This window comes from Lepidochelys olivacea (genome assembly GCF_965140295.1).
Source record: "Lepidochelys olivacea isolate rLepOli2 genome assembly, chromosome: 1".
NCBI classification, from domain to species: Eukaryota; Metazoa; Chordata; order Testudines; family Cheloniidae; genus Lepidochelys; species Lepidochelys olivacea.
Window position 1 is genome coordinate 53,568,846 of NC_140411.1, and position 24,350 is coordinate 53,593,195.

Sequence of the window (24,350 nt, forward strand, 5' to 3'; positions counted from 1 at the left end):
TAAGCTAAGTGTGGCTGGCAGGTGGCAGCTGCACAGACACTCAAGGGGTGGCCTGCATGCTGGGAACTCCTTTAGCAGGGCATTGCGAGGCATCCGAGGTTGCAGGGCAGGTGTGACATACTCATCAGCGTGGGTTGTACCCGAAGTCCGGGTAGCCCCAGCAGGGCCTGGCGCCCCGTGCCACAGCTCTCCGGCACAACAACGCATGTGGGAGTGGGGCTGCCCCGCTTGGCACGCGGCACGCGCACGGACCTCCGCAGACAAGGCGTCTCCATTGTCAAATGACCACCCCAGCTACCCTGGGCGCTTAAGGGCGCCGCAGGCCCCCCCCCACTCCTCATCTCATTTGGGGGGCAGGGATAGCTCAGTGGTTTGAGCATTGGCCTGCTAAATCCAGGGTTGTGAGTTCAATCCTTGAGGGGGCCATTTAAGAATCTGGGGCAAAAATTGGGGATTGGTCCTGCTTTGAGCAGGGGGTTGGACTAGGTGACCCTGATATGCTATGATTCACGCCTCGCCTCTTCGCCCATGTAAGGTTTGCGCACGCGCAGTAAATTGCGTCTTGGGGTCGCGACAGAACGACCGCCGCGCACGCGGACCTGACGCCCTGGTGTGGCACTTCCCTAAGTGCCAAGTTAGTTTTCCACAATGCGCATGCGTGCTCACTCCACACTCCCCTCAACAGTTGCCGCCGTAAAGCGGGCCCAGTCGCGCGCCTGCCACTGCCCCCAAGGCGCATGCGTTCCCGGGCCCACAACGCATGCGCAGTAGGCACCCGGGGGGTGGCTGCGGTACCCCCGCACGCGCGCTAGGTCTCAGCGCTGGGAGGCAGCGTGTTCGTTTGGTCGCCGGTCAGGCCCGCCGCGCCTGCGCAGTCACTGCTCTGTGGCGGCCGGTCCAGAGCCGCCCGGAGCGCCTGTCAGAGGCGCTGGCTGGGTGGGAGAGCGGGACGGAGGGTCTGGGCGGCGGCGGCAGCAGCAGGGCCCTGTGGGCCGGTCCCGCCGCCGCTTCCTCCTCGCCCCCGCAGCTGACGCTGCTGGTGATGCAGCCGTGCAGCGGCGACGAGGAGGCGGCGGGCGGCATCGTGCGGCGTCAAGGCCCCGCGCAGGCCCCGGGGACCTCCGGCGGCCTCGTGTTCCTGTGCGAGCTGGGCCCCAGCGAGGGCGAAGGGGACGCGGCCGAGGAGGGCGAGCCGGCGGGCGGCGAGAGCACGGCCAGCCCGGAGGAGCTGGAGGACGAGGAGGCGGCGGCGGCCTCGGGCGGGGAGGCGCCCCCGGGGGGCGGGGGCTGCAAGAGCTGCACGTACCAGGGCTGCAGCGAGACCACCACGCAGGTGGCCAAGCAGCGCAAGCCCTGGATGTGCAAGCGCCACCGCAATAAGATGTACAAGGACAAGTACAAGCGCAAGAAGAGCGACCAGGCCCTGGGCGGCGGCGGGGCTGGGGCGCCCCCAGCGCAGGGCGGGGCTGCCACCCCGGGGGCCAGCGCGCGGGCCGAGGTGAGGGGTTTGTGCCCGGCTCACCGCTGTGCCACGCTGCCGCGGTATCAGGGCAGAGATGTGCGGAGGTGGGGGGCAGCCGAGGCTACACATCAGCACCCCCCCCCACCCCCACCGCTGTGTGCAAGGGTGGCTTGCTGTGCAGCGACCAGTTAGCAACACACCGAATCACTTGAGCGAAGGGAGAGTTGCAGGTAATCAAGTTTTCGGCGGGCTCCCCCCATTGGAGGGGGGAAACCTAGCCTGCCACTATGTGCTGCTGTTACAGGTGTCTGGGAACGGCACCTCCCCCACTGTAGAGCCACATAACTCTCCTAAAAAAGAAAAGGAGTACTTGTGGCACCTTAGAGACTAACCAATTTATTAGAGCATAAGCTTTCGTGAGCTACAGCTCAAGTGAGCTGTAGCTCACGAAAGCTTATGCTCAAATAAATTGGTTAGTCTCTAAGGTGCCACAAGTACTCCTTTTCTCTTTGCGAATACAGACTAACACGGCTGTTACTCTGATAACTCTCCTAGTTCTCTTCTCCACTAAGGTACAGATTCAGTGCAGAATGGCACTAGTTATTTACATCACCTGCCTAGCTTTTTGGCTGCCCCTACTCCCCACACAAAATGAGTTCTTTCTAACCAGCCTGTCAGCCTGGTATGATTTCCTGTCCTGTCGAGTTCCAGTTATCTAAGCATGTTTGTGGTGGCCCAGGTGGTTCCAATAATAGTAATTCTCCTGTACCAGAAGGAAATCCACACCCTTCTTATAGACTGAGGCCACTGTGCCAGGGAAAGCCTTGCAGAAAATAACTTTTTGGCCATCCGCTTTCCTGCTCCCCCCTCCCTGCCCCTTGTCTGTTACACTTATGAAACCCTGTAAGCATGCTTAGTCCTTGTATAATACTTTAAACATTCAGAACTATATGGAGTCTCACAACATCTTCATAAACTGAAAAACAGAGGCACAGGGATCACACAGTAAATCAGTGGTGGAACTGGTATTAGCAGTTTTGGCTCTCAATCCCAAACTCTATACAATGTAGTCTCTGATAGTTGCCATAATTTTTATAAAGAGTTTTCAAGCAGATTTTGCGTTTTGTGCATGTATTGTATCTTGGAATAGTATTTGGAAGGGGGAAACCACATTTCTTCTACTGAGTTTAAAAAAATGGTGATGGAGGCAGTTTGTACTGAGGGGATGGTTTTGGAAGGGGCCGGATTTTCCTTTTCCACAAAGTAGTGTCTACACTAGGCTTTGAAGATTAGTGAGACTCAAGATCGAATATCCATATATGCATCTAATAAAGGCTGAGTCTTTTGACATTTAAAAAGAGATTATATGCTTTCAAGCACTGTAGACAATCTTGTTCATCTAATAGGTCTCTTTCATTTTTTTTCTTTTTCTTCAACAGTGTTGAAGTAGCAGATGCTAGGATAGGTATTTGCCTGACCCCTTTCAGTTGGAAGAATAGTTAACAAACTTTACAGGGTGGGATGCCTCAGGCCAGAGAGAAACCAGTGTGAGGAATCTGCAGGATATTGTGAAGTTAGCATCTTATCTGTGCTAAAATGTGGATAGAACTGCTGCAGCTGTGAGTATAGCCTGACCTGGCCTCCAACCTCAGATTCTCTAGACACACATTACTTTCACGGAAATATGGTTAAAAAGTGTGGAGGGAACAATTGGACTGTTTCAAATTACTTAATTTTTGATCAAATAGATTAAAATTTTATTAGCTAGCTATGGTAACTTGGTTAGGAGTCTAATTTAGAAGTCTAATTCACCAGTTTTTGGAGTCGTGCTCACTGTGGCGAGTGGAGACTAGAAGCTGTATGGAGGGAAAGGAGAAAAACAGAACATTGTGTGGATTCTTTTCCTCTCTGGCACACCTTTATTTCCTTCCACAGGTTAGGAAAGGGAAGCAGGCCCTTTTATTGTGAAATCTTTCCCCTGTAGAAATGAAAATGCGTTGTAATGACTGAACGTATAACATATGTCTTTCCTCTTGTATTTTGTGTCTCATGTCCAGGATTGCGTTGAAGGTTCAGTTTCTGTTACAAAACAAAGAACAGGGTCTATTGGAGATCGCCCAGCAAGACCTACTCTTTTAGAACAAGTATTGAATCAGAAAAGGCTGGTAAGTACCATGGCTTCACAAGGCTGAAGATAGTAGGGTTGCATTTTGAGAACCAATTTTTGAAAAATTCTGTTGCTTACTCCTTTTCATATAGAATATGTATTGAAAGTTATTGGTGCCCCTCTGGAAACTTGGAAGTCAGTAGATTGCTGTTGTGCATTACATAGTTATACAAACACGTTTTAAAAACTGAAATATCAGAGTAGACATGAAAGATGCACATTTCAACATCTGCTCAGAACACAAATATGAATAATCATGAGTATATGAATCACAATTACATTAGCTACATGTGGACATTTCTGTACTATTAGAGAAATGTGCAGTTCTTTCTTTGGGCAGATATCATTCGTAATGTATATAGAATGTTTTAATCTGTTAACCTAACTTTGCTGTAAAGTCTCCAGTAAAACAGTAAGATGTGCACTTTAAATGGTTCCAGTGCAAGCTTCAGTCATGGCAGTGTAAGAAATAAAGTTAGTAGAATTCTTAGACTCACTACCTCACTTACTATGATATTGTATACACCAGTGGTTCTCAACCTGGGGCCCAATCAGCACTGAGCTGCAGCCCATGTGACATCCTCAGGGCCGTACAGGTAATATTGGATGTGGCCCACAATGGTAAGTAGTTTGAGAACCACTAACACTAACATCTGTTTTACATTCTAGTCAACACAAGATCATTTTTGTGGCTCCTTTAACTGCCTTCCCTGAAGGTCACTTACATGGAGGAGAGAACGTAATATATTTGGTGGTTTTGGCTTTTATTGTGACTGTTTCTACTGTACCTTCACCATTGCTTTTAATCTCCTTCCATCAAAAGAGAAAACTGCTCTTCTACTACCTTCATTAACAATGAAAAGCAGCATAACCTGCCCTGATTATTGTGCTGGAGGTCTCTTTAGCCACCTACGTGCATGATTAAAATGGAGGACTCCAGGTCCCAGATATTGTGAAGATGAAAGTCTTTAAAGAAAAGACCTCAGAATCCTAGGTTTACAGCAAAATAACCTTATTTTTGTCTCTCCTCTCCCAGTGATATACAATATATAGAAGAAGCACCTATTTAAAGTCTAGAAATAAACTTTGGAATAGTGTTCATGAAGAAGAAGTTATTTTCTCTAATTCTTTAAAGTAGCCTGCAGAAAAATTGGAGTCACAAAGCAACCCTTTGGCTGCTCTCTGAGTCTTGCTATTGTATTGCAGTTCTTTGGCTCCCTTGCCTGACTGACAGTACCTTCACAGCTCTTAGCTGCACTTGACAAGGTCCTTTTAGTAATGGAAACTGAAAACACTTTTATGATTTCCCTAGAAATATAGCAACCAGATGATCTTGGGAAAAGTAAATATTTCTTTGAAAGGCCTTTGCGCAAGATTGAAGCTCTTTCATTCATGGTTCTGCCCATCAAACAGAAAAAGCAAGGCACAGGTCCTCCTTGAACTGTGTTGCTGTCTTCTTCAGTGCTTTGCCCCTTTTTCTCATTCAGCAATATTTCTTTAGGAAAGATCCCTTTGTTTTTAATATAGCCCACCTGGGCCAAAGTATGTGGGAAGGAGGAGGACATGATCTCATAAACCATAAGGGTATTTTTAAATGGAATGTTATTGTATACATCTTGAAGTTTTCCAGAAAGCCAGTTCTTTTTCCAAGTGGCACAAGGATGAAAACATTTCCTAATACAGTAGATAATGCTTAGCACTTTTATGGCACCTTTTATTCAAGGATCTTAAATATTTTGGTGTCAATTTAAAATATCCTCTTTTCTTTCTTTAAGTCATTATTAAGAAGTCCGGAGGTGGTACAGTTTCTGCAGAAACAGCAGCAACTGCTAAGTCAACAGGCTTTGGAACAAAGGCAGCAACAGTTTCCAGGAGCACCCGTGTAATGGGGAAAAAGATCTGCAGCAGAATCTCTTGCTGAAGTGGTGGAGGGATATGTATCTTACATAAGTGAAAAAAGGCGTGTTAAATATTAAGATGGAAGACTAAAATTGTTTCTGCTGCATTATACCTGTATTGTTTTGTGGTTGCACTTTTGGGGTTCTGAGCTGCGTGGATGTCCACAAATTTGTGAGCAAATCAGGAGGAATCTGGTTCCCCATTCTGTTTCAGAAATGTAACTTATTCATAATTTTTTTTATATAAACGTCATTGTATCAGTAATCCTTACATAACCCCCTACCCCTAGCAAAGTCTTCCATTATAAACTAAACACTTTGCTATGTGAAAGATTTCAGTGTAGTCACTCTTTGATGATAATCATTGAAGAAATAGAGGCAATTACTTTCTGTGGAAGTTGTGAAATAAAAAAATTACTGACTTTGAGCCAGCCCAGTAAGATGATATAGTAGCATATTGCTCAGGGATCTAAGAGACTTGGAGGCATTAGATGCTGTTGCACTAACAGTTATAGACAAAATAATGCCATGCAGTAGCTGCACTAATGGCTAAGAGTGTAAGTCATTGGTTGATCCTGTTGGTCTGTGTCCATAATTCACAAGTCTAGCTGGATTGGAGTGTTTAACTGTTCTCTCTAAAAGAAGTGCTACAGGGCTGTAACCAGCGTAATGGGTAGTTTGAGGGAATTGATGTGGAAAATAGTCCCAGAATGAATAGAAAGGAGAAATTGCCATTTAAAGGAAGAACTAAAGTGCAAAAAAGAAAATAACCTAAGGTTTTTCCATTGTTTACATGACCTTCCACTATCCAGTGTTCATGAACTTTACAAAAAGTAATATTCAAAGAATTGGCGGTCAGTAGTGGTGGACCGTAGCTTGCTGAGTGATAAAGTGACCTCATGGATGAACCAGTTTAAGAATGATATTAATTATTATTAATTTGTCTTGGATTTGAAAACCGTGAGTGACTTTCATTCCTCTCTGTAAGTGAATAAAATGAAATATTTAGAGTTAAAGTTGTTGAATTTAGTTATAACATCTGTGTGCAAAGAGTAAAACTAAATCCATATCACTTGTTCCTTATCCATAATCTTCCTCCTACAAAAACAAACCTTTTAAAAGAGCTAATACAAAAGAAATATAATCTAATCCACTCAGGTTTCTTGTTAATTAAAATTGTTCATTGTAACAACTGGTTTACCTGTTTAAGAATTGAAACATTATATCACAAAATAATGAATCCTGAGTTTTTCTTAGTATTAAAACTAATTTTCTAGTAGAGGGTTTTTAAGTAATAGTATAAGTACTTATTAAGCTGTGACTTTGGTACAAACTCTTAAGGTCCACTAATAAGTATCAATTCAATAATATTTCTGTTACTCTTGTATGGGTGTTGTGTAAGATGTATTTATTTACAGAAATTGTTCAGATAGGAATCTATTAAACAGCAATTGTGTGTCTGGAATTGTGCAGGTGGTTCTCATTTCAAACATGTTTTAAGAAATTTTGTATAAAAAATTTTGGACCAATAAGTGTTCTTTGAGCAACTTTTTTGTAAAAACTCGTGTTCCTTATATTTCTTATTTGAATGTATTGTACATTCATTTTTATATTCTGTCTCTGTATTCAAATGGCTAGCTCTGGTTAGGTAACCTTACACTGTGCTGCATTTCCAAACTGCTTGTGTTCAGAGAGAGACCACACATTTAAAAAGATAAAATCAGATAAAGTGTTTTCAGGGTGTAAATGGTTGTTATATGAAAAGAAAAAATAAATACTAATTATAGATTTTTATTCTGATATTTATATATAGAAGAAAGTAGTGGGGGTTTTTTGGTCTAATTTGGCTAAGTTTTTGGGGGGGGTGTGTGTGAAAACATTTTGGGCGAGACAACTTGCAATTCAGTTAATTTTAAAAAAAAAAAGTTACAGTAGTCTTTGCTACTATAGGTTTCAGAGTAGCAGCCGTGTTAGTCTCTAAGGTGCCACGAGTACTCCTGTTCTTTTTGCGGATACAGACTAACAAATTTATTTGAGCATAAGCTTTTGTGGGCTACAGCCCACTTCATCATATGCAGAGAATGGAACATATAGTAAGAGGATATATACACATAAGAAAATATGAAAAGGTGGAAGTTGCCAAACTAACTCTAAGAGGCTAATTAATTAAGATGAGCTATTATCAGCAGGAGAAAAAAACTTTAGGTACTATACTTGCCCCAGAGCTCCCATGCCAATTATTGTGGGGTTTTTTGTTTTTTTTTTACAATCTCATTTTCTTATTTTTAAAGTTTTCTGGCCTGTTAACAATTTGCTGAGCCCATACATAAGAACATCTATACTGTGTCAGACCAGTGGTCCATCCAGCCCAGTATCCTGTCTTCTGACAGTGGCCAATGCCAGAAGCTTCAGAGGGGATGAACAGAACCCGACAATTATCAAGTGCTCCATCTCCTGTTGTGCACTCCCAGTTTCTTGTAGTGAGAGGGTTAGGACGCCCAGAACATGAGGTTGCATCACTGGTCATCTTGGCTAATTGTCATTGATGAACTTATCTGAATCTTTTTGAACCATTAGTTTTGGTCTTCACAACATCCCCTGGCAATGAGTTGCACAAGTTGACTGCATTGTGTAAAGTGCTTTTTTTGTTTTAAACCTGCTTCCTGTTAATTTCATTAAGTGACCCCTGGTTCTTGTGTGATATGAAGGGGTAAAGAATGTTTTTTCTCCACACCATTCATGATTTTATAGGCCTCTATTATATCCCTCCCCACTCTCATAGTCAGTTTTTCAAACTGAAAAGTCCCAATCTGTTAAATCTCTCCTCACATGGAAACTGTTCCATACCCCTAATCATTTTTGTTGCCCTTCTCTGTACCTTTTCCAATTCTAATATCTTTTTTTGAGATGGGGCAATCAGAAGAAACTGGTCTACAAAGAGTAGATCTGGAAATGGACTATACAAAGTGCTGTCAAATGCAAAAATAAATTAGAAATTTTTCTTTTAATCTTTTAGTAATAGTTAAGGTGACTGCTAATTGTTACAATAATACATAATTATCAGAATTTGATTTGTTAATGGTGGGTCTTTCTGAAATGTCACTCAAAATACTCATTCTGTCTAAATTATGTTTGTGAATGTTTAAATTGAAGGTCTGATTCAGCAAATCCTCCATTTACGCAGCTCCTAATAACTTTCAGCATTTGGATATTGTGAAGCAGGAATATATCACACTTGTCTAATGATTTCAATCTATTAAAAACAATCTGACATTAATTTACTAAAGTGAAGTGATGACTCAGGCAGTAGTGTGCTGTTTGTGATTTACTGAGCTTGTAAAGCATGTTAGGAGCCGTACAATTTAAAGATGTGACATAAAATGACTTAAGTTAGAAAACTATGCTTCAAGAACTAGGCTGATCTCACTCAGAACATAAAGAATAAAATGTATGGGATGAAAATAAAATATAAAAAAAGGAAAGCAGAATCAAGTCATGTTGGGACTAGCAACTTCTTTGTGAGGCTTATCATCCTTATATTGATAACTTGTTATTCTGTTGTCTGTCCTAGTACATAGACATAACAGCTGGTGATTAGATTTCACTCTGATTGCCCTTGACAGTCTAACAAGGAAGCTAAATTTTTCACATGCCTTCCTTAAACTGTGAGATATTGGCATCTGAAAATTAGAATGTTGCATGCAGTGGCTGAACAGGCTACTTCCTTGCATAATAACTTATACAAGTCCATTTTACAAGCACATCATATAACTCAAATATCTATTATCTACCATATTGCAAGCTGACTGAACTCAGAAATACATGATCTGTGCTATTTTAGTATCTGTTATCTTAATTTTCTCAAGTATGATATCTATTTGGGGCAGAGTGTCTTTCTTGAGTGTTTCATAAATCCTTCTCAGAGTTTAACATATTAAATAAGTATATTTGATATATCTAGCTTACCTAAAGGCTCAAATTTTTGACAGTGAGGGTGATGAATCATTGGAACAAGCTACAAAAGGACATGGTGTATTCTCCATCTCTTGAAGTCTTCAGACCAGACTGGATGCCTTGCTGGAAGATTTGGTCAAACAAGTTAGTGGGCTTTTATTCCCAGTAACTGAGTGGTTAGAACACTCGCCTGGGATGTTGGAGACAGAGATTCAAATCCCTATTTTGCCTGATTTGGAACAGAAACTTCAAGTCTATATTCAAGTCCCATCTATATGCCCTAGCCACTGGGCTATGGGATATTCTGTTGTGGTTTTATCTCAGTAGCTTCTGTTGAAGCTCTTCCAGTTTGAATAATTAAATAGTCATTGGAACCCAGGTCTCCAGTGTTTGTGCCAACCATGGGGCTAGAGTCATTCTCTCTCAGTATTTAAGTTGTTTTTTTTTTAATATACAAAGCTGCTATGGTAGAGATTGAGAGGGCCCCACCCCAGAATATGATTTAGCTCAGTAGCCAGGGCTCTTGTCTGAGAGGGAAGATGTGGGTTCAAGTGCGTGCCCCAAAACAGGCAGAGTGGGGATTAGAACCCTAGTGTTCTACATTCTGGCTGACTTCTCTAACCATGAGATGATATACAGAATGGGGGGAATGTGACATGCCAAGCATTCAAATGTATACACCACTTGCCCAATGTATGCAGGAGTCTTCGCTACCCCTCCAAGTCAGGGACCAGATTGGGAAAAACTGGCACTCCTGCTCCACCAACAATTTACTCATGCTGTTAAAATGAAAACAGATTCACAACGGGTCATGTTGATCTATGTCCAATTCCCACTTCTTTTCTACAATGTTTGCATGCTGTGACACTGGCTGATCATCATCCACACAGAAGCCATTATTTGATGCAATTTCGTAGATCAAATGTTCTGCCAGATAGCCTATCAAGGCTCACAAACATCTGTTCAGGCTTTATAGTTATTGAGTGAATGGAGTGACCTGGATACAAAGTATTGTTTATGGTACAGAAGCTGTCACATTCATCCGTGAGAGAAGATGATCAGGTTACTATTGCAGTTTTCAGTCTTCTCAGGCCAGGCACTACACTGCCTCCATAGTCCTTGAAAGGGGATGAGCTCTTGTAGTGATCTATTCAATTTATGTTAAACTTTCTACAGAGGCTTCCTATTCCTCTATCACTTTAGTTTGTTTGTCCACATTAGCAGGCTAGGTATTTGCCTGGTCATAGCAGTAGTAAATGCAGGCAGTGATCTAAGAAGAAATTCTTTGAGCAGACACCGGATGACCTTTTATTCTGTTGGCCAGTACGACGACCAGCTGCATAGATTTGCAGAATGGCTTGGGCCATTCAATGTAGAAGGCAAGCACTCTTCTGACATCTAGGAAATGCAGCTGATGCTCCTCCGACTTATGGGGCTTTGGAAAAAAAGATGGGCAGATAAATCTCCTGGCCCTATGAAACTGGGCAGGAAGGCTGGGTGTGGACACAGTTGGACCTTGTCCTTGTAAAAGACTGTATAGGGCGGTTCTGTGATAAGTGCCCTAATTTTAGAGACACTGCAGGCCAAAGTTATTACAACCAAGAATGTGACCTTCCAAGAAAGGAGGAGAGACTAGGAAGCCAGCGGCTCAAAGGATGTGTATGTGCCATGAGCCAGGATAACATGAGTTTTAGGTCCCACAGAGGGACTGGGTCCATGACATGTGGATAGAGGTGCTCAAGGCCATTGAGGAACCTGGCAGTCATGCTGTGGGCGAAAGCCGACTTGCCCTCTAGTGGCGGATGGAAAGCCGAAATAGCAGCCAGATGGACCTTAATGGATGACAAGGCCTTGGAGCCTGAGGTGCAGAAATATTAGGATTAATGCAGCAAAGTCTGCTCGGGCCAAATGCCTTTATTGGAGAACCCGTACATAAAACGTCTCCACTTGGCTGTGTAGGTTGCTCTAATGGAGGGCTTTCGGTTGTCCAGCAAGACTTGATGGACTCTGGTTGAGCACTCCTACTCCTCTGCATTTAGCCATGCAGCAGCCAAGCGGTTAGGTGCAATGCTGCAAGGTTCGGGTGCAGGAGGGCATCGTGGCTTTGTGAGAGAAAATCTGGCCAGAGTGGTAGCTGAAATGGAGCCACCATCAAGAGGTCCAGCAGCGTGCCGAACCAGTGCTGGTGTGTCCAAGCTGGCACTATGAGGATCACTTTTATTTTGTCCTGCTTAATCTTCATGGGGACTCTGTGGATCAATGGAACTGGGGGAAAGGTGTACATTACAGTCTCTAATCACGGGAGCAGAAAAGTATCCAATAGAGAGCCTCTGTCGGACCCTCGAAAGGAGCAGAAGACGTGGCATTTCCTGCTGTGTCTGGACGCAAACAGTTTCACTCAGGCAGTACACCACCTATGGAAGATGATGCTGACCATCTCCAGATGGAGAGACCACTCACGGTGAGATGAGAAAGTCTTGCTGAAGCAATCCGCCAAAGAGTTTCTGGTACTGGGGAGGTGCGTGGCGACGAGATGGAAGTCGTATTGCACACAGAAGTCCCATAGCCTGAGAGCTTCCTGGCAAAGGGCAGATGACCTGGCTCCGCCTTGCTTGTTGATATAGAACACAGTCACTGTATTGTCTATCAGGACCTGAACCATTCAGTTTTATCAGGTGAGGTAGGAAGGTATGGCAGGCCAAGTGGACCACTTTGAGCTTCCTGATATTGATTTGTAGTGAACAATCGAGGCGGGACCAAATTGGGTCAAGCACCCAATGGTCCGAGGTCAGCCACAACCAGGGTGAACGAAGGGGGGTAGATGGTCGAGGAAAAAGCAGGGGGGTGGATCCTGGGAAGTGGCTGGGGCGCCATTCTTGGGTGCATCCTCAAAATGCCTGCTTCTGGCTGCCCTGATCTCTAAAGGGGCCAAGCTGGGCAAAGTAGCGGGAAGACAAAGGTTGCTGTCGCTTAAACCCCTTGTCTTTCTCCTTTTGTGTAGGAGTTGGACCGGCACACACCCCACAATCTTGATGGAGGTGGGAGAGGCGGCGGCTGGAATGGCTTTCTAGCCTGTTGAGGGGTGTGCAGGCCCAAGGACTGGAGGGTGGCATAGGAGTCTTTAAGGCCATGGAGCCATATATCGGTCATCTTCGAGAAGAGCCCTGCTCCCTCAAATGGGAGATCTTGGAGGGTAGTTTGTATCTCCTGGGACAGCTTGGAGGACTGTAGCCAGGAGCTGTGCCTCATGACCACTGCGGAGGCAACCACCCTGGCAACCGAGTCTGTATTGTCCCAGGCCATCTTGAGGGCGCCTCTTGCCACTGCTTTGCCCTCAGCCACTAAAGTGGAAAACTCCTGGGCTTGGTCCTGTGGAAGGCCCTCCTTGAATGTGCTGATGGAGTCCCACAAGTTGAAATTGTATCTGCCTAGGAGGGCCTGATGGTTAGGCACCTGAAATTGTGGGAGTCAGAGATGGATCCCTGGCTGGGCTAAGGGGTCTGACCACAGCGGTACCCCTGTGTAGCTCCAGGGGAGGCACATGTGATAACACAGGTCCTTTGCCCAAAACCCCCTTGTCTTGCAGTGCCGATGGGCCCTTGGGCTTCAGCTTCTTGGGGAACGGTGCCGGGCCGGTTTTGGTGCCAGTGGTGCGCTGCACACCGACGCCGAAGTACTAGGCATGCAGTTTGACTGGGAGGGCTCTGAGGCAAGACCAAGCACAGGCTTCATGAGGAGGGCCCTCAGCTACCCTGCTCCTTCTGGGTTCTAGGGCGAAAGTTCTTGCAGATTGTTCTTGCACTTGTCTTTTCAATGTGATTCCCCCAGACACCTCAAACAGCTGTTGTGGGGATCACTAATGGCCATTTGCTGAGTACATGATGAACATGGCTTAAAGGCTGGGGGCATGCCGCACTCCGCAGCGAAGTCCCAGCTGGGACTCTTAACTACTAAAACTAAGTACCTAATAACTAACTACAAAGGAGACAGAACAATGGGCTGAAAGTCCCGCTAACGTTATTGCAATGCAAGACAAGGCACACCGACTAACTGTCACAGACGGTAAGAAGGAACTGAGAGGGCGCAGGGCTGGTGATGCCTGATATACCAATGCATGAGCACAGCACTCAAGGGGACAGAAGAATCCCATGCACCGCTACAAACTGGGGACCGAATGGCTAAGGCAGCAGTTCTGTGGAAAAGGACCGAGGGGTTACAGTGGACGAGAAGCTGGATATGAGTTAACAGTGTGCCCTTGTTGCCAAGAAGGCAAATGGCATTTTGGGATGTATTAAGTAGGGGCATTGCCAGCAGATCGAGGGATGTGATCGTTCCCCTCTATTTGACACTGGTGAGGCCTCATCTGGAGTACTATGTCCAGTTTTGGGCCCCACACGTCAAGAAGGATGTGGAAAAATTGGAAAGAGTCCAGCGGAGGGCAACAAAAATGATTAGGGGACTGGAACACATGACTTATGAGGAGAGGTTGAGGGAACTGGGATTGTTTAGTCTGCGGAAGAGAAGAATGAGGGTGGATTTGATAGCTGCTCTCAACTACCTGAAAGGGGGTTCCGAAGAGGATGGATCTAGACTGTTCTCAGTGGTAGCAGATGACAGAACGAGGAGTAATGGTCTCAAGTTGCAGTGGGGGAGGTTTAGGCTGGATATTAGGAAAAACTTTTTCACTAGGAGGGTGGTGAAGCACTGGAATGCGTTACCTAGGGAGGTGGTGGAATCTCCTTCCTTAGAAGTTTTTAAGGTCAGGCTTGACAAAGCCCTGGCTGGGATGATTTAGTTGAGGATTGGTCCTGCTTTTGAGCAGGGGGTTGGACTAGATGACCTCCTGAGGTCCCTTCCAACCCTGATATTCTATGACGTCGCAGCCAACCCTACAGATATTGCTATGGCAGAAGTCGCCATCGACACTGCACATGGGCGTGCACATACCTAGAATGGAATCGACTTGAGCAAGCACTTGAAGAACCAGATTTCAGTGGTTCTTCATTTGTGTAGTTTACTCATCTGATTGTTTTCTAAGGGGCGTGCTCCTGCGCCTGTAGTGAATGGGAGCAGGACTGGGCCCTAGACCCTTATCAAGGTTTAATTTGTAAATCTCAGCCACACAGAAAAATGCAAGCCGAAAAACTGCTCTCAGTTTGGAAGTAACTTTATTAACAGTAAGCACAAGACATGTATTACACTAGGATCATTCTAGCCAAAAGAAATGAAAGTTTGATTTAAGAAGTGTGTTATTCAAACATCAGACTAAGTACATTGTTTTCAGGCAGCCCCAGTGCTGCTATGGGTTTATTTTTGGATTGTAGATGTACCCTAAATCCCTTTTTTCTGGACGATGAAGAAGTTTTGCTCAGGCTGTGACAGTGGGAGGAAGAAATGTCAGAAATCAACCAGAGAGAGAACTCATGTAGTTTACTCTTGTATATTTAGGCTGGGCAGAAATTTGTTGTTTGAAATAATTTTGACAGATAATGTTTAATTTTAAGCATTTTTTTTTCAATTTTTATTTATTTAAACTTTCACAATTGCACAAAATTATGGGTTTTAAGCATTTTTTTATTTCTATCCATTTAAATTTTCACAGTTGAAGGAAATTATGGGGTGAGGTGTCAGACAATAATTATTTAATGACAGCAGACATTGAGATCCAAAAAATTAAAGCTTTCTAACCATTAGAACACACATTTTCAGCATCACATATGAAAATATACAAAGTAAATATTCTCTCATAGGTTCTCAAGCTGCATTTTTCTTACTTCACCTATTTGTAAATTATTACAGATGGATACTTTCCCCACTGGTTTGTGTGTACAGTGAAATTGATGTTTACTGACATTCAACAATAAAAATCTAATCCTTCCAAGCCTTTGTACATTTATATATTCCATTTGTACTGGGTTTTTCCCTCAAGTAGAGTGTGATAACTAATACATACCAATAAACAGCAGAGAACCTCTCAAATCCATAGTTTGGCCCCTCACATGCATACATTTTTGGAGGATTAGAGCCTTCATTACTATACACACTTTATAATCCACACACAAAGGGGTTAATCTTCCCATTTATCAGTAAAATTTAAATAGCAGAGGCAGTGCTGTAATGAGATCTTGAATTACTAATGAGTTATCTTTACAAAATATGCTGTGGTAAATTTATTTGTATTTTAGAAAGAATTATAAATAATTAAAACAGAACTAAAAGTGCCAAAATAAATGAAGAATATGTAGCGATGAGTTATCCCTGCTCTTTGTTAAATTTGCTCCCGTGCTCGTTAATCTGCAGTGTCTCACAGGCATGAGTGTGAATTAATGAGATTCTACCATACATTGTAATATCAGAAACATTTTGATACAGATGACATGATAATGTATTTGAAAGTGCAAGAGGTTAGGATTAACCAAACTTCCAAGGATTTCAATTTATGATGAATTATGTATTTGAAATTAACTGGTTGGTCTAGTTTTCCTGTGCTATTATAATGCACGACCATTTTAGGATTAACTCAGAATACAAAATAGCAGTATACATGTGTAACAAAAAGACTGCACATCAGAAAACAGTTCACAATTTGCCAGTGTGAATATTTCCAGCTATGATGGAAGTGCAACTGACTCTAAAGGACTCAGTGTGTAATTTAAAACAGAATTAAACCAGCCAAACCCAAAATGGTTATTAACCAAGACGGCAACCCCATGCTCTGGCTGTCCCTAAGTCTCTCTGACTGCCAGAAGCTGGGACTGGATGGCAGGGCATGGATCACTCAATAATTGCCCTCTTCTGTTCATTCCCCCTGAAGCACCTAGCATTGACCACAGTCGGAAGAAAGGATACTGGGTTAGATGGACCATTAGTCTGATCCAGTATGGCTGTTCTTATGTTCTAACCCAGGGAATCAATTTAAGGAGGAAGTATTTGATCTACTTTGCACAAGCAGTTGATTGTAAAATAAAAGCTGTATGTTGTCTTGTCTTGTGCAGGTGCTCTGGGGCAAAGTGGGTGTTTGACAGGAGTATTAGCTGACCCCCTTCTAAACCAAGGTTTAACTACCACTCAGCCTCTCTTCACCTGGCAGAGGTGCTCAAAGGAAAGGGCTCTGAGAGTGGCTGTTCTGGGAGGAGGATGCCATTAAGAAGGTAGCGCTCGCTCTACACCAGGAGTCATGGCATTATGCTGAAGCCCCCAAGCTGCGGAGATTTTTTGTTCATGTGAACTTATTTTGATTTCTTGTTATAAAGGTTATTCCTTATGAAACAGGCCTTGCTGACTGTGACTCTCCTTTTTTTCCCTGTCAAGTCATTCCAGCAGCTTACTGGGTGAAAGAGGGTACAGGGATTCTCTCCTCTATCCAGGAGCCAGGCAGAACACTGCCTGACAACTCCCTAACAGCGTGGGGGCAGCTAGCCCCAGTCCATAGTTCCTGATATGTAGTGCCCAGCCAGACTGGGACTATGGCTAGGCGCTTTTGCGCCATGCACAGACTCAGATGGAAAGATAGGGAGGCACGCATACCTGCACATTTCTGCTGCACACATAAGTACACTGTCCAGCATGCTCCCTACCATCACACCTTTCCTGGGGGCATTCTGCTCATGAGCTCCTCTCCCTGGTCCCTCAGTGAAGCAGAATTTAGTCCTAAAAACTTTAGAAAGCTGCAGCCCTGCATGGACCCTTCTCAGCTCTTTCACTAAAGCTCCCCATTGTACCTGCTGACTATTCTGACTAGCTGCCTGTCCCAACTCAAAAGCAGGAGACACCCAGGATAAAACCAGCTTTCTTGGCAATGGCATAATCTGTATTATGAGCAACATGTCTCGGCTTTGAAAATGACACTTTAATGAGTGTTCTATTCTGAGTTTACTCCATTGTTCCCCAACCTTTATTTACCGCATCTGCTTCTAGTTTTCCTGGAATCAATAATGAAAGAGAGAGATTAATAGGAAGATGGATGAAATGCTTGTCTATGGTTTTGACTTCCATCACAAAATGCCCCGCACTGCTAGGGATGATATCACACATTACATTTCAAATGGTCTATAGATCTCCCCCCAGATTTATCAGATAGAATTTAAGTATTCTTAAAGTTGCACATGAAAGAAAAAGTCCCTAATGAGCCAAGAACACTGGCTTTCCCTTTGAGATCCATTCCAAGAACAAGTAAATTCAGCCACGCTTCTTTATTAATGTTTCTATTCAACCGAAAGAAACAGATGCAGTTTCTGCCATAGTAGTCACTATAAATCTAAGGGACTGTACAGCTCTCTAAGCAGAAAGTGGTGAGTGATGCTTCCTGATTCTCATAGCTTTGCAAGCAGATAATAAATGCTGTCAGCCATGAAAGAGCAGGGTCAAATCAGACAAAGCTAGACACAGATGCCTCTCCCTCAATCCTGAAGCTGAGGGGGCCCACTGATGTTCATGCTTCAGTGCCACAAGGTGTGGAGTACAAGTTGCCTCTCCTTAGCAGAGCTCTCCTGTGATAATGTTGCAACCACCGTCTTGGTCACTACCAGGGAAGAACCTGCAGAGCTAATGTGTGGGCCACTTCACTACAGTTTGATTTAGACTATAATCCTGACCGAACACCCATTGGACAGACTTACTGATTTCTGTGGGTGTTGGATTGGGCTCTAGATTCCCTAGCTGGCAGCTGTGTCACAATCATATCCTCTGTGGAGCAGAGGCAACAGGACCTTGGGCCCTAAGGGGAATGAGGATGTCTTCCCCTTTATTGCAGTCATAACTATTGCACTGCAAGGCCTTCTGTGCTCCTGTTTAACAGGAAACCTCTTAACTCTCTCCACAAACACATGCACTCACCGGGTCTGGACACTCTATATACCTGCCCATCTGGTGTGGGGTAAATGGGGGACTAAGGATGGGAAAAAGAAGGAGGGGCCAACTGATGGCTTCATGGGGGATGCCAAGTTTGCTTGAACGGGCTCTGAAAAAAGGTGATATATTAATACTGCTATTTCTGAAATACTGGCAGAAATTAAACTACCATCAACCCACAACAATTTTCTCGCACAGATTTCCTAATAGGCAAATAAGCAGTCTGAGCACCAGGATGAATGTTCTTTGTGCCACCAGCAACTCAAACCTCATAACGCTCTTGATACATTGGCCTTCTCTGTAAGAACCTTAAACATGGTTTGAATTGTTGATACCCAGAAGCTTTAAAAAAAAAAAAAAACATTAAAAACCTTGTCTTTGCTAAGTAGTTTTCCTCTAAGTGGCTTTTAAATCTCTCTGGCAGCCTCTCTAAAAAGCTGGAGTATTTACGAGTTCATTTAAAGGTTTTTAATTGAATACTAGCTGACAGCTTCATGAAGACCTTTGAGCAGAAAATATCACTGTTTACAATGGGGAAACATTGCAGTGAAATACAGAATTACCTTGCCATCAGTTATGGGAAATTTATGTCCAGTTTCAGACAACGTGGACCTGTCATTCAGAAGAGGCTGAGCACCCACCTAAAATCAATCAGGGCTGCAGACACTGAGGCCCTTTGAAATTCAGGCCCAAGGGCCCAGATCCTCAAAGATGTTTAGTCCCTTAGGTGCTTACTGCCACTGATGGGAACTAAGTATCTTTAAGGATCTGGTATAAGGTGGCTGAAGCTGGGCACTGCAAATCAGTGGCTGCTTTTGTAAAATTTGGACTGAGTGTAATTTAGGGTTTTGCCACGTCTGCTGTGAGCGCTTTAAAACCTGATGACATACCTTAACAAGGCAAGTGGGGTTTACACACTAGGAACTTGGTACTGCAGCCCTTACTCAGGGGTGTAGTCTTACTTAAGTTAATGGGGCTATTTTTATAAGGATTACTCCCAGGATGGTGGAATGCAGGAGGGAAAAAGCCAATCTGAGGTGACTGGTGTTTTAATCACACACAAATCACATGGGTTATTACTGTGCAAATGCCATTGCTTTCCAGCGGTAAAACCCCCTACGAACCGCAAATATTTTAGAAAAGAGACTGGTGCAGCTGGTTCTGCTGCACTATCAGCAGGAGACAACTGGATTCTAAAGCTGACAAAGACCAGGTGCACCTTGGAAGGGACATGTTCACTCTCCAAGTAGAAGAGGAAGGTGCTGAGAATGTCTATATTCAAGTCCATTCTATACAGGCATTAACAGGGGATTGAGGAGGAGGAGGAGGAGGTTGCAACTTCTGCCCTCTGGGCTGGAGGGAGTCAACTGTCTTTTACTGAAAAGGGCAGCGCAAACCTAGGATACAGAATGGGGGAAAGTAACTAGCTGCTGGAATGGAGCAAGTGGGTTTTCTCCATTCTCAATTGATAAAAATGGAGGGGGAGCTGCAGTCAGAAAAGCACAGAAAAATTGGTGGAGAAACTGAGCAATGAGTATTTTGAAAACCACAGTTCAAAGACCCCAGTAGGGTGACATTGCTGATGCAGAGGATGCTGTGTAGAGAAGATTAGAGAGCTGATGAAAAAGTCTTTTCCGACTAATTTTCGTCAACTCTGCTAAGCAGTAAATGGCATGCCTAGAGTTGCTCTGTACCGGTATTACTTGATTTCATTGCTGTGGGAGATTATAAAGGAAGCTTCTCCTGTCAGATAATGATGCTGCTGATATCAAGTGGTGACAGAATGGGGCTTTTCACCAATATACATTTCCCTTGCTTGCTATCTTGCACAGAATTTAATGATAATTTATTATTCTGTGCAATAACGCTGTTGGAAATGCTTAAAGCTGTATGCAAAGGAAGTAACCCTGTTGGTTTATTAAAAATTCTTGTGCTACATTCATAATTATCACCTTATAATAGATATTACACAACTTCTAGAAGTTGTGAGAAATCTTTTCAACAGATGTTGTTTGACTTTCATACAACATATACCTAAAGGTTTCAGAAATCCTCTTCTTACAATTGGACAGTGCAATGCTTAGTTCTAGATATTGTGCAAGGAGAAAAGAAAAATCATTCTGTTCAATAAAAGTTTCAGGGTGACTCTTCTGTTTAGTAAAAGGCGGGATCTATGAAGTTACTGGAGTTTCTGTCCCTTACAACAACCTGGTTCCTGGCAGCTAGCTAAGCTGGCCTGCCTAGGCATAATCAAATGTTCACCCACCCCTTTCACATGTTGTTGGTGATCATGAAAAAGGATTGGTGCCCTTCAGAAAAGGTTACGTGCCCTGGGCGAGTGGAGTTTTGCCAGTCTGGTTCCATTCACCAGAGTGTAGGCAACAGCTTGTCCAACTTGCAGAGGGAACGTGGACTGGAAGCTTATAAAACACTTTTGCCCACTGCTTTGCTCTGGACTTTCTGTTCCCCCTGCAGCCCTGGCCATTCCCTGCAACATGGCCAAAACCACTGTGCAAATGCCAAGGCCTATGGCTAAGATGGTAAACAGCCTATTCCAGCAACTGTAGGGATGAGTACTGTATCCTTTGCCCCCTGAGACTGGCTGAGAGCATCACCTGCTGAGTCCCTGAATAATCAGGGGCCCAGAGTCAGTCCCCAAAGCAAGGCACCATCAATACAGTAAATGTATCCGACTCAATCCCACTCCCACCTCCCACTCTTGTATGTTTGCTGCTCCCAACTCTGCCATGTACCCAGTACACAGGCTCTCCCACAGGGAATAAGCTAGTTATGTAATTTCACAATTTACACTTTACTTCCCTTTTGTGACTCAGATTCGAAGTCCCTTTCAGACGTACCATGGATAGCACCACAATAGTCTAACTACAGATAGTTCTAATTTAAAAACAAAATACATCAATACTGCTCAGTGGAATTACATGCCAGATAAGTATTTAATTTATTTATTTATCTATCTATCTATCTATCTATCTATCTATCTATCTTGCAAAAAGCAGTAGAAGTTAACTCAATTTTTATATATATATATATATATATATATATATGCATAGATTTTGGTTTTGTTTAAATGAAATTGTTCTTGTTTTTCAGTGCAACAGTACCATACACTACTGTGTCAACAGTATCTGACTACTGCGGTTAGGCCAGGATGCTCTGACAAGGAAGAGCTGAACACCTCCTGTGAGCCAGCAGCTCCCACTGAAATCAACGGTACATGTGGAAAACTAAGCTTCTCATAGGACCTGGCCCATAATGCTTTGCCATAGTGTGACAGACTGTACTTTATGAAACTATGATAAATCTTGTACAAAGTATGCCTTGTGAGATATTGTTTGAAAACTCTTAACTCGCTGATCATTATTGTCCTGGCATAATATGTCTGGCAACATTGTATGTAAAGTTAGTAACATCATAGAATCTTATAAGGCATATTCCAATTCTGGGGAAGCAGCCCAAACCAGTTCCTCAGAGACAAAAGGAAAATGGATGCCTCTGCCAGGTGTCAACAAAATCAATTGGACAATCACCTGAGTAAGCGGCCATTCTTTGGCAGGAAGAAAGGTGTGAGCGATAAATTTGTATCTTGGCAGACAGACTTGCTGTCACCTGAATCCCAGTTGGAGATGATTCTCTAAGAGGAGGAAAAGATATAAAAATGAGGAACAGAGGACCCAAATCACCTCTCTCCTCCCTTTCCAGCTGCTCACAGCATTAACAACCCCTAAAGAAACACCGAACTGGGGGAAGGGGCCTGCCTGAAGGAGTTCAGCCAGTAAAAGCATGTGGTGAGAAAAACCTTTGCTTTGAATTCACTTCGTTTGATAAGTTATTACTTTGCATTTTACCTTTTATTTCTTTGTAACCAATTCTGACTTTTATACCTCATTACTTGTAATCACTTAAAATCTATCTTTCTGTAGTTAATAAACTTGTTTTACCTAAACCAGTGTGTTTGGACTGAAGTGTTTGGGAACCTCCATTTGAGATAACAAGGCTTGTGCATATCATTTTCTATTAATGAAGTGACGGACTTTCTATGAACTTGTATTGTCCAGGAAGGTGCTGGGCAGTACAAGACGCACATTTCTGGGGACAAGTTTGAGACTGAGAATTTGCTGGTGTCACTCTGTAATATAATTCAGGAGAGACTGGCTAGAACACTCAGATCTTTCAGCTGGGAGTGATTTTGCATGCTAGAGGCTGTGTTTGAACAGGCCAGGAGTGGTTATTCTCAAAACAAAGCAGTGTAAAAGGCAACCCCAGGTTGCGAAAAGAAGGGACACAGCTGTTCAACAGTCCATATTGTTCCCTGCAGAATGTCACAAATAGGGAGACAGACTGGAACTGCTGTTTATTCCTTTAACTCACCAGCTGAAATTCACCCTATGAACAAATCCTGCGGGCCACTTTGGTCCTACTTAAGTCCTCAGAATTTAAAATGGATTTATGTGGTGCACAGCTGTGGTGTTGGTTCTCTACAGCCAGGGGTTCTTAATCCATATGGCATGCTGAGAATTCTCACCTCTCAAAGACTTGGGTGGGAAGTGAAGATGCTCACAGGAAATGTTTAGCTCTTTGCAGGGATCTGGTTTATTTCATATAAGAGAACAGATGTGCTAACCCTGAATTTATCACCTTGTCATACTAGCATCATGTTAACGAGAAACAACAAAACATATCATGAAAAAAATAGGGATAGTAGACTATGTATATATATATTTACATCTACATATAGAAACTTCTTTTAATTGGAGATTCTATAAGCCACTGCCTGCAATAGCATCCATCCTATAGGTAATATTAGAGATGATTCTTAAGAGACTGAGGAGATGGGGTTATGAGGTGAGCCCATCTGTGTGAGCACCTTATCCAGCCATTGCAATGGTCCATGCAGATGAATCTCAATCCAGCAGGGAGTGCTTGTCACGTCCTGGCGATGATACTCTGCTCCCCAGCCCTACAGAAATACCAAAGGATCAAAAGGTGAGGTTTTTTCATTGTAATTCCACCACTAAAGGCCCAGCTTCATTGCAGCCAGTGGGAAAGTGGCCAGCGATGTCAACTAAGTTGCCAGCATTTAATACATTTTCCTAGGGCCAACTTCTCCAGTAAGTGGGGAGTCTCAAGGGCCAGAGCTGTCTATCCATTTCAGTGAATTTAAGATTGTTGGTGACATGATTATCTAAAAGTCTGTGGTTCACACAGATGTTTGAATACTAAAGACTCCTACAAGGCCCCATGAGCCTCTTCTAATTTACACTTAGTTTATTTATAGGTTTGTCCATCCTCCATCAATCCCTTCCTCTTCTGGGGATTCTGACCTGCAACTGTCCCTTGTGGGGAGGCTTCATAGCTTTCTCATTCTGGGTTCTTGAGTACATGGGTTTCTCTCCCCCTGCCTTTCTTCTAATGGAGGGGGAGGGGGTTCTTCCTCTCTTGGATTCTCCTCTAGGGTGGGGAACATTTTGGGCTTCACCCATTTGTGTATGTTCCCATTCCCTATATCATCATTCCCTCATCTCCTGCTCTGCCATTCTCACTTTGGGTCTCCAATCTTCCCATGTCCCTCACTTCCTATTTCCCTCTGTCTCCTCCAACAACTACACCCTCACCTTAAGATAAGGTAAATGGGGCATACACACACTTGCTCTCTGTTCCTCTCTGTGCCTGGCTCTCACAGACCCCACCACAGGGAGATGGGATATACAAGAAGCCTTCGGCTTCTCAACAGTTCTCTACAGCGGATCCTTGTAGCAGGAGGCCACTCTGCCAGCTGCCCAGGACTCTTACTGGGGTTTGAGAGACCCCAGGGGAGTATGATGGGGTTAATAATGCATTGGAGTCCTGGAGCACCAAGACAACCAACAAGTCTGTTTCAATGGGTGCAGAACTGAATTCTTATTGTGCAACTAACTGTATAAAATAACATTCAGTATGAAACCTAGTGGAGCGACTATGCCCAATTTCAGCCCAAACACAGAAGGCCCAATTCTACCAC

General features: G+C 43.7%; 2 protein-coding genes across 4 annotated transcripts in view; one reads left to right on the plus strand and one right to left on the minus strand.

Annotated features, from left to right (window-relative positions):
* Positions 1–781: 781 nt before the first annotated feature.
* Positions 782–8,964, plus strand: RFXAP (regulatory factor X associated protein). Its single transcript, XM_084642249.1, has 3 exons — positions 782–1,498; positions 3,520–3,627; positions 5,405–8,964. Exons 1-3 carry the CDS (start codon positions 1,043–1,045, stop codon positions 5,513–5,515), a joined length of 675 nt encoding a protein of 224 aa, XP_084498375.1. The 5' UTR covers positions 782–1,042; the 3' UTR covers positions 5,516–8,964.
* Positions 8,965–21,404: 12,440 nt separating this feature from the next.
* The window catches only part of SMAD9 (SMAD family member 9), a 69,455-nt gene continuing 66,509 nt past the window's right edge, over positions 21,405–24,350 (minus strand). For all 3 annotated transcript variants that reach the window (XM_084644777.1, XM_084644775.1, XM_084644776.1), the window contains one exon: positions 21,405–23,309. In XM_084644777.1, coding sequence (XP_084500903.1) covers positions 23,166–23,309 — 144 coding nt within the window. In that variant the 3' untranslated portion in view covers positions 21,405–23,165. The remainder of the gene's footprint in view (positions 23,310–24,350) is intronic.